Source organism: Muntiacus reevesi, chromosome 13 (assembly GCF_963930625.1).
Source record: "Muntiacus reevesi chromosome 13, mMunRee1.1, whole genome shotgun sequence".
In the NCBI taxonomy this organism is placed as follows: Eukaryota; Metazoa; Chordata; class Mammalia; order Artiodactyla; family Cervidae; genus Muntiacus; species Muntiacus reevesi.
In genome coordinates this window covers 1,050,281-1,067,500 of record NC_089261.1, presented here as the reverse complement: position 1 = coordinate 1,067,500, position 17,220 = coordinate 1,050,281, and the positions used below count along the sequence as shown (strand labels likewise).

At 60.0% G+C, this 17,220-nt stretch overlaps 2 protein-coding genes, 1 long non-coding RNA gene and 1 other non-coding gene across 4 annotated transcripts; 1 reads left to right on the top strand and 3 right to left on the bottom strand.

Annotated features, from left to right (window-relative positions):
* Window positions 1-1,810: 1,810 nt before the first annotated feature.
* LOC136146196 (small nucleolar RNA SNORD52) lies at window positions 1,811-1,877 on the top strand. Its single transcript, XR_010658927.1, has one exon. It is a non-coding gene; the product is annotated as a small nucleolar RNA SNORD52 (small nucleolar RNA).
* A 967-nt stretch (window positions 1,878-2,844) lies between these two features.
* LOC136146024 (uncharacterized) lies at window positions 2,845-8,682 on the bottom strand. The gene is made up of 7 exons (XM_065904845.1): window positions 8,620-8,682; window positions 8,218-8,481; window positions 7,788-7,979; window positions 7,462-7,585; window positions 4,924-5,138; window positions 4,027-4,122; window positions 2,845-2,972 (listed from the first exon to the last, which is right to left on the bottom strand). The coding sequence occupies exons 1-7, from the start codon at window positions 8,680-8,682 to the stop codon at window positions 2,958-2,960; spliced, it is 969 nt and encodes a 322-aa protein (XP_065760917.1). The 3' UTR covers window positions 2,845-2,957.
* Window positions 8,683-9,051: 369 nt separating this feature from the next.
* Window positions 9,052-11,561, bottom strand: LOC136146003 (uncharacterized). Its single transcript, XR_010658884.1, has 3 exons — window positions 11,474-11,561; window positions 10,925-11,036; window positions 9,052-9,925 (listed from the first exon to the last, which is right to left on the bottom strand). It is a non-coding gene; the product is annotated as an uncharacterized lncRNA (long non-coding RNA).
* Window positions 11,562-14,108: 2,547 nt separating this feature from the next.
* On the bottom strand, window positions 14,109-16,066 carry SDF2L1 (stromal cell derived factor 2 like 1). The gene is made up of 3 exons (XM_065904385.1): window positions 15,829-16,066; window positions 15,359-15,555; window positions 14,109-14,580 (listed from the first exon to the last, which is right to left on the bottom strand). The coding sequence occupies exons 1-3, from the start codon at window positions 16,013-16,015 to the stop codon at window positions 14,299-14,301; spliced, it is 666 nt and encodes a 221-aa protein (XP_065760457.1). The 5' UTR covers window positions 16,016-16,066; the 3' UTR covers window positions 14,109-14,298.
* Between the last annotated feature and the right edge of the window lie 1,154 nt (window positions 16,067-17,220).

Below are 17,220 nucleotides of genomic sequence, written 5' to 3'. Positions count from 1 at the left end.
CCGCCCCGGAAGCGAGCGCTGGGTACGCCGGGAACTGTGGTCCCTGGTTGCCCCCGCCCCACCCCGAGCGCACGCCCAAGGGCGTGGAGGCTTCCTTTGCTCTGAGGCTGAACAGTCTCGACGTCGAAGCCTCTTCGTCCCTGCGCCTCTCTGTGCACCGCCTACCTAGTCTTCCTGCCTGGCCCCAGCTCAACGCCATCGCCTCCCAAACCCGCCCTGGTCTGACCTGGCCTCTCAGGTCTTCCGCTCGGAGCCACTAAGGCCCCCGGGCCTCGCCTCATCTCTGCCCCAGGCCGACACCTCCCGATGGACACCCACATTCGCTATCCGCCCTCTCACCGCTCACCCGGACCCCACCCCCTGCAGGCCCCCTCTCCTGGGCGGCCCAGGGGCAGGTAGCCATCAAGCCCTTAGGTCCAAAGCCCTCATGATCCCTTCGGCCTCTTCCCTCTGCCAGATCTCCGCATTGGGGTGCCCCGGGCCAAGCCGCAGACCTCTCTCTACACTCAAGCACAGGGTGATCTCGCCGGGCTCGTGGCTTTAAACGCCTGTATCCCTTGCTTCCCAACACTAAATGGCGAGCACTCCTGACTTCTGTCCTCTAATCGGGCATCCAGTGAACTCGAATTCAACGTGGCTGCTAAAGCAGAATTCTCTTCCCCCTCTAGGGTCCGCTCTCCTCAGAGTACCACTATCCAGCCATGCCGGGAGCCAACACACAAGACCCTACCCATGACAAGGTCACGAGGAGAAAGCCTGACAGGCAAGGCAGATCAGGTTTTCAGGGGTTTCGAAAAGGCCAGCTCACCAGATCCCACCCATGACAAGGTCACAAGGAGAAAGCCTGACAGGCAAGGCAGATCAGATTTTCAGGGATTTCAAAAAGCTGCCCCTGGCGCTCACCTTAAAGATGATAGCTGTCTTTCTGATGCCTGCCTCAATAGACTACTCCCTAATTTCTGTGACACAGGCAGAAGGCCTTCCCCGATCTCTTCCCAAATAAGAATCCATTTAGAACTTTAATCATTAAGTTTCCCAGGTGGTGGTATTTTATGAGATTATCCAGGGTGAAAGGAGTGTTTTAATTTAAACTCCTTTGCTGGTACTTTAGTTTGTTTGGTAAGTGCATTTATGCCCTTGGTACTAATATGCATGATTGCTCATAATACCCTAATCATAAAATAGCATAAAGAACCTGATCATATAAAGGCCCTAGTAGACATAGAGCCCTTCGGGGAGTGAGGAACTCCTGTTAGAAAACATAAGAAAAATTATTCTAAAGGTGGTTATTGGGTTGACGTTTGCTTGCTGTGTTTTTGCTTTTAATGTACTAAGGTTGTGTTATAGAAACCATTGTTAATATAGTTAAAGATCTAGAGAAATAAGAGCTTAGCCCTAGTGTGCGAACAATGAGATGGTTGTTAATTGTCAGCCAGGAGTGCTAGGCGGAGGCTGCCTCACTGAAGCCGCAGAGTCTGTGTGGGGGTAAACTTCTTAGATAAACGCAACTGACAACTTCTGCAGAAGGATTAATTTTTGTATTAACAAAGTTATACTTCTACTCTGTACTGTTGCCCTATAAGACTGCTACCTTTCAGTTAAGGTCACCAGAGAAACAGAAAATAGGTTTACATTCACCTGACCTGCATAAAATGTTAATAGGCCCCAAGGCCAGAAGATAATGTACAAGACCCTCATAAACAAAGAAGTATGCAGAAAACACCCTGGTTTCATGAAGAACAAGCTGACGTCATGTTAAACTATCTTTCCCTCAGAAATGTACTAACTTAGGGTATAAAAGCCACGGTATGGGAATGATGATTTCTCAGACTAGAGTCTCTGATACTGGTCTTGATGTCAAAATTAATTTCTGACGCATTTGGGGAAAAAGAAAAAAAAAAAAAAAAAACCATGGTAAAAAATAAAGCATTGCCAGACTCTGCCAGACCCTGTAAACATCCCCGTCTGGTCTCTGTCTCTGTCTCTGTCTCTCTCTCGCTCTGTCTCTCTCTCTCTGTCTCTGTCTCTCTGTCTCTGCAGGGTGAGACGTAACTTCCCTAAGAGCCAGGATCCCAGCTGCTTGTCCGCCATCTCCAAGCACAGGCGAGGTGCATGCGTGCCGTGTGCTGTTGCTTCAGTTGTGTCTGACTCTTTCAACCCCGTGGACTGTAGCCCGCCAGGCTCCTCTTGTCTATGGGGTTCTCTAGGCAAGAATACTGGAGTGGGTTGCCATGCCCTCATCTAGGGGATCTGCCCAATCCAGGGATGGAACCAGTGTCCCTTGCGTCTCCTGCATTGACAAGCAGGTTCTTTACCACCAGCGCCACCTGGGAAGCCCCAAGCAAGGTGCAGGGCATACCTAAGGGCTCAAGCACCATCTACTCTACCCGCCAGTATCATCGGGCACTTCGTGAGGACTCACATCCCACATGCAGGTTGATTTAAAGGTCAGCGTGCAAGGTGATCAGAGTCACATGTCTTTGAAACTCTTTAGGGAGGCGCCAAGTTGGAAACCGACTCACTGGCTCATTGTCGTCCCATGGTAGGAACAGACCACTGTTTCTAAGGCTTGTGTTTGGGGGCCAGGCATAGCAAAAACTGGTAGTCTTGTAACTCAGTGGGATCAAGTGAGGCCCAAAGGGGTCACAGAGTCACTATGGCACAGGCAGCCCCCCTCACCCACTGCTCTTTGGGAGTGCCCAGGGCTGAGATCCTGGGTCAGGCGCAGGTGAGGGCGCTGGGAAGACACCAGCAGGGGAGTTTATTCATCCTCTGGCTGTGGTCTGCACAGAAGAGGTGACTGGTCCCTCTGGTGGGGCACGGACTCTGTGCTGCCAGTGTCATTCTCTGAGTCATCTTTGGGTCTGGGCACAGGCTGGAACTTGAGCAGGACAGGCGGGGTGAAGATGGAAGCCTTCACAGACGAGGACGGCATCTCCTCGGGGGCGGCAGAGCTACTACAGACTGAGGTCCTGTGCAGGAGACACAGAAGACACGGGTTTGGATTCAGGAGGCGTGCACAGGGCCAGCAGGAGAACACACCACAGAACCCAGGCCGTGTGATGGTCTCGCTACATTCCTGTCGCTGGAAACCCCTCACGTGGGATGTTTGCTCAAAGCTGTCCATCGCAGCAATGTTTGTGACTGTGTAAACCCGGAGGCGATCCAAATAGCCATCAGGGCAAGCTGCGGCGTGAGCCTGCCTTGATTTACAAAAGCAACCAAAGTATTGGGACTCTCGTATTTTATGTATTCATTTCTGTATTGTGAACTTTTTCCCATAGAATATGTTCTGCTTTTGTAAACCTTTAAAAAACAGAAACAACCCATTTTTGGTGATGGCAGCAGGAGGCAGCACGCGACAGGATGCGGAGAGTTGTCCCCACCAAGGGAGTATTTCAGCACGCAAGAGTAGCTGAGTGAGTGATGCTCCGTCCACACAATGGGGTGGGTATCCTGCATTTATTACTGGTGAGTTTCTAGGCTTTGGGGGGTCTTGGGTTTGTTTTGGGGTTTTTTTGCCACACCAGGCAGCTTGTGGGTTTAGTTCCCTGAACCAGGCATTGACCCTGGGCCCTGCAGTACCGAATCCTAACCACTGGACCACCAGGGATCCCCAGCACTGGTATTATTTTAAATGGGTGACTTATATGCCATGTGAATAATACCTCAAAAAAACTGTTTAAAAACAAACAAAAAAGCCCCCTAACGTAATGAAGCCGCAATCTCAACACTCAATGACATGGGAAATAGTTCACAAAAAAAGCTAAATTAAAATAAAAGAAAGCCACACATTCAGGAAGCACCTGATTTGCAGAACCACGTATAGACCGACCCCAGGGCTGCCCCCAGCGGATGGACTCGCCGCCTGTATGCTGGGCCCCGGGCAGCCTGGTCCCACTTTCCCACCATCACAAGCACTAGGCAGGGCACCACTCTCCAGCTTTAGGGTCCCGGATGACATTAGGGCCCCTCCCGGAAGTGGGAGGGGCCATCGCCCTGCACGTCCTCCCAGGGCGCACTCACCAGGGGGAGTGGAGCGTGTGCGCGTTGTTCCTGGTCAGGTACGAGAAGTGGAAGCCCCCAGGATTGAGGACCAGGGGGGTCAGGTCGACCAGGTGGCTGCAAAACAGGGTGAGGCAGGGGGCTCAGCCTCGGTGCGGGTGGGGGCATGGGCCGTGCGCGAGCGGATGAGGGGAAGGGAGCACTCGGGGTGCAGGAGGAACATCCGAGAGGGAGGACTGGGTCCCGGATGGGCCAGAGAAGAGCAGGTTCCCCTAACCCCTTCTGTAGTCTGATTGGGGCCCCGAATAAATCCTCCCACCTCTTTGGGTTTGATGACAGGCAAGTCCAGTTTAATTTCACTTCAGACCTCGAAACTTCCACTTTCTCCAGCTGCAGGAAACAAAGGAGACTGGACAAGCGTGGGGTCCTCCTCGGGAAGAGAAGCCCCTTCTCCAAGAACTAGGGGGACACTGTGCCTTTCCGCCAATCGGCAAGCATGTCAGGTCATGCTGGCGGCCAGCCGGGGCTTGGTGTTCGGGGGACGGGGCCTGGGAGCTAGCAGAGCCGGCCCTGGCCCTGCCTCGGGGCAGGTGACGGGTAAGCGGGAGTCAGGAGGGGCGGCCAAGGAGGAAGGGCGCTGCAGAGGCACTCCGAGGACAGCCTGGAGGATGGCCCCCGTGAGGAGAGGTGGGCGGCGGGCATCCCCTGGGAGCCCTGAGATCCGGCCAAGTGCCCTGAGGTCAGGCAGGTGTGGTCCCGCGCATCCCCCACCCAACACTGCCAGCAGAGCAGCCCTCATCATCCGCTTGTCTACTGCTGCCTGCAGAGAACGTTCTGGGAGCCTCTCCCATGGGGCCAGTGAATCGCTGGGGTGCTTCTGAGCAGAGTGCAGAGGCTGCCCCTCCGCGGACCACTGACCGATGTGCTGGGCAGCGGAGCGAAGGGGCCAAAGACCCTGGGCATAGTGTAGATAGCTGGTGGCGGGGCCGCTGTGGAGGCCGTGGAGGCGGCAGGCGGCAGCGGTGGTGTGGGCAGCGGCAGGGCTGGGGGCAGGCACGGGGAAGTGGAGCGGTCCTGCAAGACGACGCGTTCCGCTTTCTTGGGTCTCCACCTCCTCCTCCTCTTCTTGTCATCTGGGTCAGGAGGCATCCGTGAGCACCCACCCCAGGCCTGGCCAGGTGTGGGAGGGCAGACAAAGGCCCACACGGGGCACCGGGAGACCACGCCCAAGGCCACCGTCGACAGGCAACCACACGCGCCATCTTCCTGGCCCCTCGGCCGCCCCACAGGGAAGTCCGAACCACCCAAGGCACAGGCCGGACCCCCGCCAGGCTGTGTGCCAGGACAGAATTCCACGGGAAGCGGTGGACTGTCACCACCGTGGTTAGCCTGCCACCCACCCTGGAGTCACCCGCGGCGGAGTCTGCCAGTGCCCCCGAGGGGTGTCCAGGCCCCGGACAGTGAGCCCACTAATGCCACCCAGCCCTGGGTCATCCTGGGGGTGTGCAGAGAGCCCATGGGGAGGAAATCCTGCAGAAGTGAGCTCAGGGAGACTTCTGAGCTCAGGGGCCTCCCCCCAGCCTCTCCCCTGTTCTCATGAGTTTGGGTCTTTCTACTGTCCAAATCTAGAGTCCATCAACACAGCAGGGGCCAACAAGGCCCTCCGGAGAGCATGAGCGCTGCTGGGGGCTGCTGAGGGGAGGCTGAGGGCCTGCACCTGGAGCAACCCTGGCCTGAGTCCCCATTCAGCACGACCACTCCTGTGTGGCCCACATATGCTGGGCAACCTCCCTGGGCCTCCATTTCCTCTTCTATAAAACAGGAAAAAAAGTAAATAAATAAAAATAAAACAGGGGTAAATAACGCCATGATTCTGAGATGGGCATACCAGACCAGCTGACCTGCCTCTTGAGAAACCTGTATGCGGCTCAGGAAGCAACAGTTAGAACCGGACATGGAACAGACTGGTTCCAAATAGGAAAAGGAGTAAGTCAAGGCTGTATATTATCACCCTGCTTATTTAACTTATATTATGCAGAGTACATCATGAGAAACGCTGGGCTGGATGAAGCACAAGCTGGAATCAGGATTGCCGGGAGAAATATCAGTAACCTCAGATACGCAGATGACACCACCCTTATGGCAGAGAGTGAAGAAGAACTAAAAAGCCCCTTGATGAAAGTGAAAGAGGAGAGTGAAAAAGTTGGCTTAAAGCTCCACATTCAGAAAACTAAGATCATGGCATCTGGTCCCATCACTTCATGGCAAACAGATGGGGAAACAGTGGAAACAGTGGCTGACTTCATTTTTCTGGGCTCCAAAATCACTGCAGATGGTGATTGCAGCCATGAAATTAAAAGACGCTTGCTCCTTGGAAGGAAAGTTATGACCAACCTAGACAACATATTAAAAAGCACAGACATTACTTTGCCAACAAAGGTCCGTCTAGTCAAGGTTATGGTTTTTCCAGTGGTCATGAATGGATGTGAGAGTTGGACTATAAAGAAAGCTGAAGAATTGATGCTTTTGAACTGTGGTGTTGGAGAAGACTCTTGAGAGTCCCTTGGACTGCAAGGAGATCCAACCAGTCCATCCTAGGGGAGATCAGTCCTGGGTGTTCATTGGAAGGACTGATGCTGAAGCTGAAACTCCAATACTTTGGTCACCTGATGCGAAGAACTGACTCATTGGAAAAGACCCTGATGCTGGGAAAGATTGAGGGCAGGAGGAGAAGGGGACGACAGAGGATGAGATGGTTGGATGGCATCACCGACTCGATGGACATGGGTGTGGGTGGACTCCGGGGGTTGGTGATGGACAGGGAGGCCTGGCGTGCTGTGGTTCACGGGGTCGCACAGAGTCGGACACGACTGAGCTGAGCTGAATCCCTTGGGAGGCTGCCATGCGAGCTATGCATGCTGTGGGGGTCAGCTGTTGGGTGCAAGAGTGCCGTGGGGCTACCCCCACCCCTGCCCAGGTGAGCCAGGGCCTCTGACGCGCAACGAAGGCCTTCACCGTACAACCCGGAACATGGACACACCCAAGGACCAGATCCAAACCTCATCACAGCTGCAGAGCAACCGTCCAAGACACACAGGCAGAGGGGAACAGGCAGATACACCGGGGACCCCGACAAGGGACACAAACTGAGTGGGCTCCCCAAAGGACAACACAGTTCTTCAGTCCAGTGCATGGGGGGAAAGCGAGGTCACCCCACCACATGGGGGGTGTCAACAGAGTGGCCTCTTCCTCAGTTGCCTTCCCGGTGTCGCAGTGAACGCGGCCACCTTCCAGTGCCACCCTCACCTGTCCCCATGTGAACACGAATTTGCCTCCCATCCAAACAGTGTGCGGGCCTCCAGGGGTCCTGACTGACCGAGCCGGCGTGGAAAGCCCGCTGTGGCCCCGCGGGGAGGTGTGAGTCCGGCGGGCCGGCGCAGCGCGCGGTGGGCTCACCCTGGGAGTAGAGGTGCACGCGGTGGATGCGTCTCTTCAGCTGTTCCAAGCGCTGGTGCATCTCCAGGGCGCCCATGCTGTTACAGCAGTTCAGCTCCCCCTGGACCGCACACGACGCCTTGGCCTGCGAGGGCCGCAGGCGAGGCAGGGGGGAAGAAGCCAGATGCCTGAGCCGCCGCCTCTGGGAAGCCCCCACCCCGCCGCCCACGCCGGCGCCCCCGGCCGCGCCCCCACCCTGGGCCGCCCCGCCCCGGCCCGGCCGGCCGCACCCAGAGGAAGGAGAGGAGCCCGCGCCGCTCGCACTCGGCCTGCTTGCCCTTGCGCACCACGCGCTCGGCCAGCGCCGGGTTGCGGTCGAGACTGCGGAAGAGGCGGCGCAGCGCGCGTTCCGTGTAGGTCGCCGCCTGCGTCTCAAAGTCCTCCTCGGAGATAAGCTGGCAGAAGGTCACAGTCTGGGGGAACTCGCTGTCGAACTCGTCCAGGACCTCCATCCTCGAGGGCTTCGGCGGCTCGGCTGCCTGGGGACCGAGCGGCTGTCGGGGCGGGGCCCCCCGGGTCTGGGCGCGCCCACCCCACCCGCCCCGGGAGACAGGGAAGCCCCCCGAGTGTTGCAGCTCCGCCACCATCCAGGCGGGACTCCCGGGGTCTGAGCGCACCCAGCCCACCGGCCCCGGGAGAGGAGGGGCGGCCCCCGCCCCCCACTCCGCCCCAAGAGCCGGAACTCGATTGCCCTTCGGGGCTCGGCCCGGGACGCACCGCTGTCCCCCAGCCACCGCGCGCGCCGCCGCCCGGACCGCTCCGGCCACTCCCAGGAGACCGCGAGCCTGACGGCAGCACGTGACAATGCCCGCGCTCCGCGCATGCGCCTCCAGGCTTCGACGGGGCGCGCAGCGCTGCACCGAGACGAGGCCCACCCCGCTCCTGGCCGGCCAACTCTCGCAATCTCTGAGACCCTCGGACCTGGGCTGCCTCCAGGCCCCTCACATCCTGGCTGCTCCCCTCCTCAGGGTCTGTGGGGACCTGAGGGACGTCAATGCCCCGGAGACTTTTCTCTGCTCACAAATCCTGGAGCCCCGGAGTTTCCACCTTCTCTCTGGACTTCTTCTCCAGCCTGTCCTCTCCAGGAGGGCCTTCACCATCCCTTCTTGGACATCTTACCCGCTCCGTAGTCTCAACCCAGAACTGACTGAACCCCAAGTTCCCTGGGATCCTGGCCCGCATGTACGTGTCCCCAGGGGGAGATGTTTCCTAGGCATCTCACACTCCACACGTCAGAAACGCAGCTTCTTTCACCCTCCACAACCTGCTTCTCACTTACCCTCTCCTACCTGGCCAGGGACCAACACCACCATCCATTCCAGTCTCTGATGGGGTGGGGGGGGATGCTCCCTGGAGTGCTGTGTTCCTGTCCCCTCCCCACACCCCCTCCTGTCAGCCCCAAGATCTTGAGATTTTTTTCATCTCCTACCACCAAACCTCCAAACCACCAGCCAGAGCTGTTCCCAACACAGGAGATGGCCTTCACTTCCTCCCACTTTGAGATCTCCCTCCTCCAAGGAAGGAGAAGCTCTGGCCTGTGTATCTTGCCTAGGACTGCAGACAGACTCAGATACACCTGCCTCCAAATCTCCATTCTGTTGCCTGGCCGGCCACCTGTGACTTAAGGACTTGACTCTAAAATACATAGTATGTGCTTTTTAATACCAGGACAAGCATCCTGAGAGGTCAGGCAGGCCCTTGATTAACATCCCCTTCATGTTTATGTTGATAATACTTCAAGCTTTATATGTTTCTTTGGATTTTTAAAAGTATGCCATGTTGAGCACTGCCAAAAACGAAATGTTTGCTGCTTTCAGGGGCTGCTGGTCTAAAGAGGGCTTCAGCCACAGGTGGAAATGTGATCTAACAGGCCCTGGTGGAGGAACACTGGGCGCCATGGAGCCCAAGAAGACTTTCCTTCGGAGGGGACACTTGAGCAGAGCCCTGAGTTCCCAGCAAAGGCAGGAAACAGCTGCATGGCGTGTTTGGCCATGGGGTATAGAGTTTGCACAGGAGCAAGGGGGGCCTGAGTCAGGTGATCATGGGGTGGAGGAACCCCAAGGGGTCAGGCCTAGGAGGTAGACGCGCAGGTGTCATTGCCCCTCATCCTACCCAGGGAGCCAGGGCTTCTACCCCAGGGCAGGGGGTGAAGTCACTGTCCCTCTGGGCACAGCCATTGATGAAGGGTACTCCCAAATGCCCCTTCAGACCCGAATGGGCCCCCTCTCAAGGAGACAGGCTTGAATGGCTGCCACTGGGCACATGAAAATCCTTTGTGCCTGGTCCTGATGCTGAGGGGGACCTGCAGGCACGCCTGGGGACAGTCTCCATGGCAGGTCGGCTCCAGTCCCCCCGATTCCAGCTGTGCGGGTGGGATGCTGGGCACCTCGCCGTCCCTCCTGCAGGCTCAGGGCAGCACACGTCCCTGTAAGAGAACAAGTGGGCGTGGGTGGAGGGCACAGGGCTCCACTTCCTGAGCCCACCGTCCACCCCCGCCAGCACTGCTCCTGCAGAGGACCCAGAGCGTTCTCCCCAGGCATGCCAGGAGGGCCAGGCTCAGGGCACCCCCAGGAAGTCAGTGCAGGTGAAGCTGGATCTGAGCCAGGCCCAGGCAGACCCTCCGGGCAAAGCAGTGGGCCTCTTTGTCCACAGGGTCCTGACCAAACCTTGAGCCCTCAGTCTTACCTGGGAGTTGGTTGCAAAGATCTTCTTCGAACCATAGCTTTTCTGAGTCTGCCCCACCCCCTGTCCAGCCACAACCTAGATGGAGAGGTTGGGCGAGAACCTCCCAGCTCTGCCGTTCTGATCCTCCAATGGAGGGCCGGCAGGCCCAGCTCCGCACCTGTGCCTCCTTGCTGGTTAGTGGAGTGAGGCGGCCAGACTCCCTGCCCGGGCGCTGTGGGTGGTGGGCGGGGCCTGACCGATGCCCTTTCATCATTGCACTGCTTCCCAGGGGCGCACAGTAGTGCAACAGGGAAAGAGTGTCAGGCAGGCCTGCCAGCGCCTCTCCCGGTGCTCGGCCTGGATCTGAGACCCGGCATGCAGGCCCACTGGGGCGGGGCCTCTGCCTGGGGGAAGGGTGCCCTCTGACCCCAGAGGCCCAGGCCTGGCCAGGATCTCAAGTTTCCATGGAGAAGGGAGCGAACTGGGCAGGGGGAGGGGAGGGCGTGCAGGTCCGGGGGCAGGCCTGGGGAAGGGAAGTGGCAGTGTGGGGGAAGGGGTCTCCAAGGCTGGTCCCAGATGCTTTGACAATATCATTGCACTGCTCCTCAAAGCACAGTAGTGCAACCTCGTCAGAGCACCTGCGGCCAGCAGGAGGGACTCCCACCGCCCCCGGTACACGCAGGGCGGGAAGCAAGCTGAACCCTGGGTGGGTGGGGCTAGGGGCCCATTCCTAGACAGCGGGGCGCGGAAGGAATCTCACCGGGGGGCTGCCGTCCTTGGAGTCCCAGGACCCCCAGGGGAGCCAGACCTTCCCCGGCACCCTCCGGAGAGCCGTGGGTATGCGACCCCAGACAGAGGGGCGGTTTCAGTACCTGAGCGGGAGCGGACCGTAGATAGGGCGCACACACAAAGGCGAGGGACCCGCGCTCCCGTGCGGTCAGAAGCCCACTGGCGCCTGGGGCGAGGGTGGATACAGCCTGACGACCCTGCGCGCTTGCCCGGCCCGCGCCTCGGAGAAAAGAAGGGTGATCCCCCCCAACTCCGGGCCGGCGCGCCCCCCGCCAACTCAGGCCCCCGTCCCCGGCCCCTGGCTCCTGGCGCCCAGCTTGGGCCCCTCATTCTGTCCCGGAAGACTCCCTGCCCGGCGGCCCAGAGAGAAGAGGGACGAGGGGACTTCCCGGCCCTCTGTGGTCCCCTGCTCGGAGCCGGACGCCCAGGATGTTGGGCTGCGCCCTTCCAAACCACCCCCCCACCCCGGCGGGAGAGGGCCGCCCAGCCCCGCGCCCCCACCTCGGACCCAGCTACTCACGCGGCGGACGCCCCTTCCTCCCCCCGGGCCGCGGCAGGTCTCGGGAGGTGGCGGAGGGAGGTCCGGGCGGCCGTCCTCCCGAGCCTCCCCCCAGGACCACCCCGCACCTCGTGGCGCCCTCCGGCCGCCGGCTCCATCTTTAACCCGCTGACAGGCGGCGGCCCGGCCCCCGGCTCCTTAGCATAGCGCCGCGCCCATTGGCCGGCGCCGGCGCCGGCTCCGCCCCGCACGCGCCCGTTGGCTGGGGCTGGAGCAATTTCAAAATAGCCTGCGGGCCCTGATTGGCCGCGCGCGGGCCGAGGCTACGGCTCCGCGGTTTTAACAATGAGTTCTGAGAACACTGCCTCCCCATTCATAACTTATCAAAGGGAACTTTGCCCGCCTTTTCGCAGCTCCAGTCTTCGCGAGTTTTCATCGCCGCCCCGAAGAGGCGCTTGGAAGCCCGGTGGGGGGCGCCGGGCGCGCGGCCAGACTCGCTACGGAGGGGGCTACGACCGGAGGAAAATGTCCCGACCCGCGCGCGCGCGCGCGCTCAAGCCTACGCCGGCGCGGCTGCAGGCCGCCCCATCTGGCGTACTGGGATTGCTCCCGGTGCCTCCCCCAGTGGCGTGCTCGGCTGCAGTGGGCTTCATGGCTGGGGTAACCCCCTCCCCGCTCAACCCCACCGCATCTCTGGACTTGAACCGAATGAGATCTGTCTGAAACCACCGGGTGGGCCTGGGCTGTGTGCGGGGCGCGGTCTTGGAGCTCCCGCCCCCCCCCACCCCACCCCCGAGCCTTGTGGATCCGTGGAAGGCATGGGGAAGGGGGCGCCACTCGGGTCCCTGCGTGATCGTGGATAAGCATTCATTCAGTGCTTCGCGGGGGGCTGATGACCCGGGAGGATGGACATGGCCCCGCCGGCCCTCACAAAGCTGCATTGCGTATGTTTGAGGGGGTAGTACTTAGGCTATTGCGCATCTGGGCCCCCTCCTCTTTTATTTGCTCAGTCCAGAGCCTGAGAGCAATGTTTTGGAAGGCAGGCAGAGCTGGGTTTGCATCTTTAGCAACCTCGGTAAACCTCCTCTGAAAAATTAAGACGATAATTGAACGTGCTGTGCTTCATAGATTTGTTGCCGGGAGCAAATGAGACGCTGTGTAAATCGCTGGCCCAGTGCCTGGCACTTAGTTTTCAATAAACGAGAGATCGGCTGCTACTGCAGTTTTAATTTTTGGTCTTTTCCTGCATTCTGCCTGCAGCCACCTCACCTGCTTTCACAGCTTCAGGCTCGACTTCCCAAGGATTCCTCCCATGCGCTGTTGGAGTCCGCTGTTAACTAACACTCATTTGTGTGTGTGTGGTGCTAGGGCGGTAACAGAGGCTCTCACAGCCCAATGGGGCCAGGGATAGACCAGAGGAGTGCCCCTGGGATTGGCAGTGTGGTCCACACTGCCGGCGACCACACCCATTAGCACTCACCTCTAAGGAGAGGATGCTCACCGCCAGCCCCTGAGGGCTTCGTTCTGGCTGCAGAATCCAGGGCAAGTGGGAAGGGCTGCAGAGGGACACCCCCACCCGCCCCGCAGCCCTCAGCCAGTGAGAGGAGGTACCCTGGTTGGCTAAGTGCCCCCCACTTGCATGTTCTACCGGCTGCCTTGCCCGTTCCTCTCAGCCCCACTCCCCCAGTTTTCTGGGATCACTTCCCAACAAACTGCCTGCACGCCTGTCTCAGGTCAGATGAGCGGTGGGAGAGAAGTGGAGGGTAGTAGACGAAGCTCAAAAGGTCTGAGCAGAGCAGGACCTCGTAGGGGAAGGGATAGGGGAGTAAAGGGCATAGTCATGACCCTCCCTCCCTCAGATTTCACAACTGGCTAGAGCTTTTCTCTCACCCCCTAAGGCCAACTGATTTCTCAGAAGTCAGGTGCTCACCCTCCTCCAAGGCCCTTCCCACTGGTTGCCACTCCTGGCTTCTTCTTGGGCTCTTTGGCACCCTCTAAACCGAGCAGCTCAAGTCCTTCAGCCTGTAATCTCTGCCATCACCTCTAGAGGTCACCCACGCACCAGCAAAACTGCTATTACCGTCCTCCGTCAAGGGCCAGCTGATGTATTCTGTTCTTCAAGTTTCAACCTTTTAGCAGCTCAAAGTGTGACTCTTCTTCCAGGAAGTCTTCTCAGATGTCTGCAGACGGCAGTCCTCTGTGGTTATCTTCCCTTGCAATATCTTTTGAAGTTCTGTTAAGGCCTCCGCGGTTTGGGGCCGGCTGAGTGTGTGGGGTGACAATCTGCACAGAGACAGGGATCTTGCCATGTGAATCTCCACCAGATGGGCAGGGTCCCGGCCCAGTGCTGGGTCAAAGGCAGGGGTCCAGACTGTCACAACTGCGAGGGGAAGGGTGTCAGGAGGAAGGGACCCCCTTTAAGGGATGAAGGGACTGGACAGCTTGTGCACACCCCAGCTGGTGGGGAGCAAGGCTCCTGCAATCTGCTAAGACCCCAGCCCTAATCAGGAAGGTTCATGGAGCTCAACTGGGGTCACTGGGGCCAGTGGGGAGAGGCGGCTGTGGTGGCCCTGGGCAGTGTGGAGAGCGCACAGAAGAGCGTCAGAGAGGTCTGGACGGGTTCAGCTACCAGCTGTGCTGGAGACAGAGCTCACACTGAGGAAGAGATGCTGAGCGGGACCAGCTGGCAGCTTCGGGTCAGCCCCAGGCTCACGGCAAAGTGCGACCACAGACCAACCTTCTTTAATCATAAAGGCACTTGAGAACCCCTACAAACCCAAAGTCTCCCCCGAGAGTTGTCTGCAGACGACACTCCCCGCTGCCCTCCGCCCCCGAGTCCACAGCGCTCAGAGCTCATCGTGGCCCCCAGGGGCGTCCGGGCTGGGCTTGATGAAGATGCCTTCCATGGCCTTCCACTTATTGTGGGCGCTGGCGCTGGCCATGCCGTGCACCTCGTGCTGCCCCCGGATCGGGCTCCCGTACTGCTCGCCAGTGACGGACAGGAACACGGAGGTGCCCACGTGCTGGAAGCGCACGGCGGCCTCCCGCTCCCAGTGCTGCCCTGAGCAGCGCACGGTCCACAGGTCCAGGTCGTCCCCCTCGCCGTCCTCCCCAAAGGCGCTCACCTCCTGTAGGGGCAGAGGGGTGAAGACAGCGGTCGTGACAAAGGGAGCCCTGAGGCCCCTGTGGGCGCCTGCCTGGCAGCGGCGCTCACTTCCCCATACCTCTCCCTGAGACTCAGCTTCCGCAGCTGCCAACTGGGACCCACCCTCAGCCCCGAGGCCCCCCAACACGGGTTCTTCAAACACATGCACACCCCACCTCACCTGCCTGGCTGGCGACCACTGGCCCCCACGGAGGCCAGACCGCCCCCTCCCTCCTCCTCCAGTTCCTTCCGTCCTAACTCCTCTCACCCTCACTCGGCATCCTGTCTGCCTCTCAGACTGACAGTCAAGCTTCTATTATCTCATCCTTCTCTTCGGATAAACCCCCAACCACCCTCTGTGCCAGCCCCACCACCCTCCCAGTTCCGATGAACTCGCACACAGGCTCTTGCCCAGGCCTGGGAAGACGCCCTTCTCCTCCCTGGATTCCTCCTCATCCTTCCAGGGCCGGCCTGGGTGCCTCCTCGCCGCAGAGTTTCCCATTCTCCACCCCAACAGCCGTGTGGATCCCCTCCTGGGTCCAGCTCCCGCCCAGGAGTGGAGCTCTGCAGCCGGACGCCTCTTCCAGCTGTGTCCCCGCAGAGCTGAGGGCTCCAGGGGGTAGGCGCTGGTGGGGGTCATCTCTCTGTTCCCAGAGTGGGCGCCGGGCAAACGCTTCTAACTTGACGCTCCCATTTCACAGAGGAAAGCTGGGGCTCTGAGCAGATGCCCAGGCCCCGCGCTCACAGCCAGGGGGTCTCACCTGGTTGCTGGACAGCGGCGACCGGAAGTGGTGCGTGTGCAGGTTCTTTCCGGTAAGCACGTGCGTCAGCCGCACCGCTTGCCCGCAGCGCACCGGGGACCCGCGCGGACACCCGCCCTCCGTGCCGCCGCGGATCCGCCAGTAGCTGTTGGCGTCGTCGGACGCCTCCACGCCGGTCACCGACTGCTGGCCGCTGCCTGGGGACGACACCCCATCCCCGGGGTGACCGTCAACGCGGCAACGCCGACCCGCGCCCCGGACAACCTCCGCTTTCCCGACGACCTCGACCCTGGGGCCCAACGGCTCCCCAAGCCGCTCCCCGTCCCCGGCCGCCTCCGGTCGCACTCCCAGGTCCGCCGCTCCGAACGGCGTCCCCACCGCGCCCTCGACACCGCCGGCCTCCGGCCCTGAGGACCCCCAGCGCCCACCCCGCCGTCGGGCGGCCCCGGCCCCGGCCCCGGCCCGCGCACCGGATCCGTATTTGATGTCGTGCGAGTGCAGCCGCACCCGGTGCTGCGTATTGAGCAGCTTCAGCACCGACCCGCAGGTCACGAGCCCCGCGTCGGTCTTGGCGGCACGGCCCCCCGGCAGCGAGAGGGCTAGCAGTACCCCCAGCAGCGCCGGGCCCGCAGCCCGACCGCGGCCCGCGCTCCACATCGCCCCGGCCGGGCTCCGGCGACTCGGCCCGCGGTCGCTTCCGTCTCCGCCGCCGGCCAATCCGGACTCTGACGGGGCCCGCCGCGGCAGCCAATCGCCGGCCGGCACGGCGCCCCGCCTCTGCTGCCATTGGGTCCGCGGGGGAGAGACCCGCCCCCAGCTGCGGCGAGCGGCGGCTGGGAGGGCCCTGGCGACACGAGGAAGGTTTTGATTGGTCCACGCCTTCGAGGGCTGACCAATGAGGATCCAGGGGAGGCCCGGGCGGCTCCGAGCGGCGGGAGTGCAGGGTGCCGGGTGGCTGCCGGCTAAGGCGCCGCTCTAGCGCCCGCCGGGCTCAGCACCCCGGTTCACCCGATCGCCTTGATCCCAGATCCCCTGGCCATCAGTGATGGTGTCCCCCTCGGACCCCGGGTCCGCAGCTGCAGGGTCTTGAATTGCTCGACCACTAGATTATGTGGTCACGAGTGGACACGTCTCGGATACGCAGTCACATGCTCCTTCAGCCCCTGGACCTAATCCTCCAGTCTCTCGACCACTGTTCCCCGACATGGGGTCACATCAGTGTCCCTGGACCCTGGGGGTTCTGAATGCCCTGGGCTCTTCAGGGCAGAATCTCATGGTCACTAGGCCATTGGGCAGCAGAGGGCAGCAGGGAGCTGTGGTGTAGAGGCCGGCAGTCACCGGAAGACCCTGAGCTGCCTTGGGAACCCGGAGCTCTGGGAGACCAAGTGACTGCGAACCAAACCTGGGTGACTGTGGTTCCAGGCTGGGGACTCACTGCCTTCTCAGAGAGCTGTCTGCTCAGTCATGTAAGGCGGGAAACTTACACTGCTGTTTATTTAATCATTCGTGGAATATTCTTACCTTGACTTCACTCCAGGCCCTTCAGTTCTGCCCAGCCCAGGAATCGGCTGGCTGCTTGCGCACTTGGGGCACCAGCAAAGCAGGGAGGGGAAAAAAAAAAAAAAATGCATGTTTGATTAAATCATCCAGAATTTAGCATTCAGAAAATCCAGAGTAGAGTCATTTCAATTACAGCAATGGATTCGTTTTTGGCTTTCATATTCCCCCTGACTCGGTGCTGATCAGCTTGTGGGCTGTTAGTTGCCCTACCAGGGATCAAACCCGCGCCCCCTGTGGTGGAAGTGTGGAGTCCTAACCACTGGACTACCAGGGAAGTCCCAGTTTTCAGGCTTAACATTGTC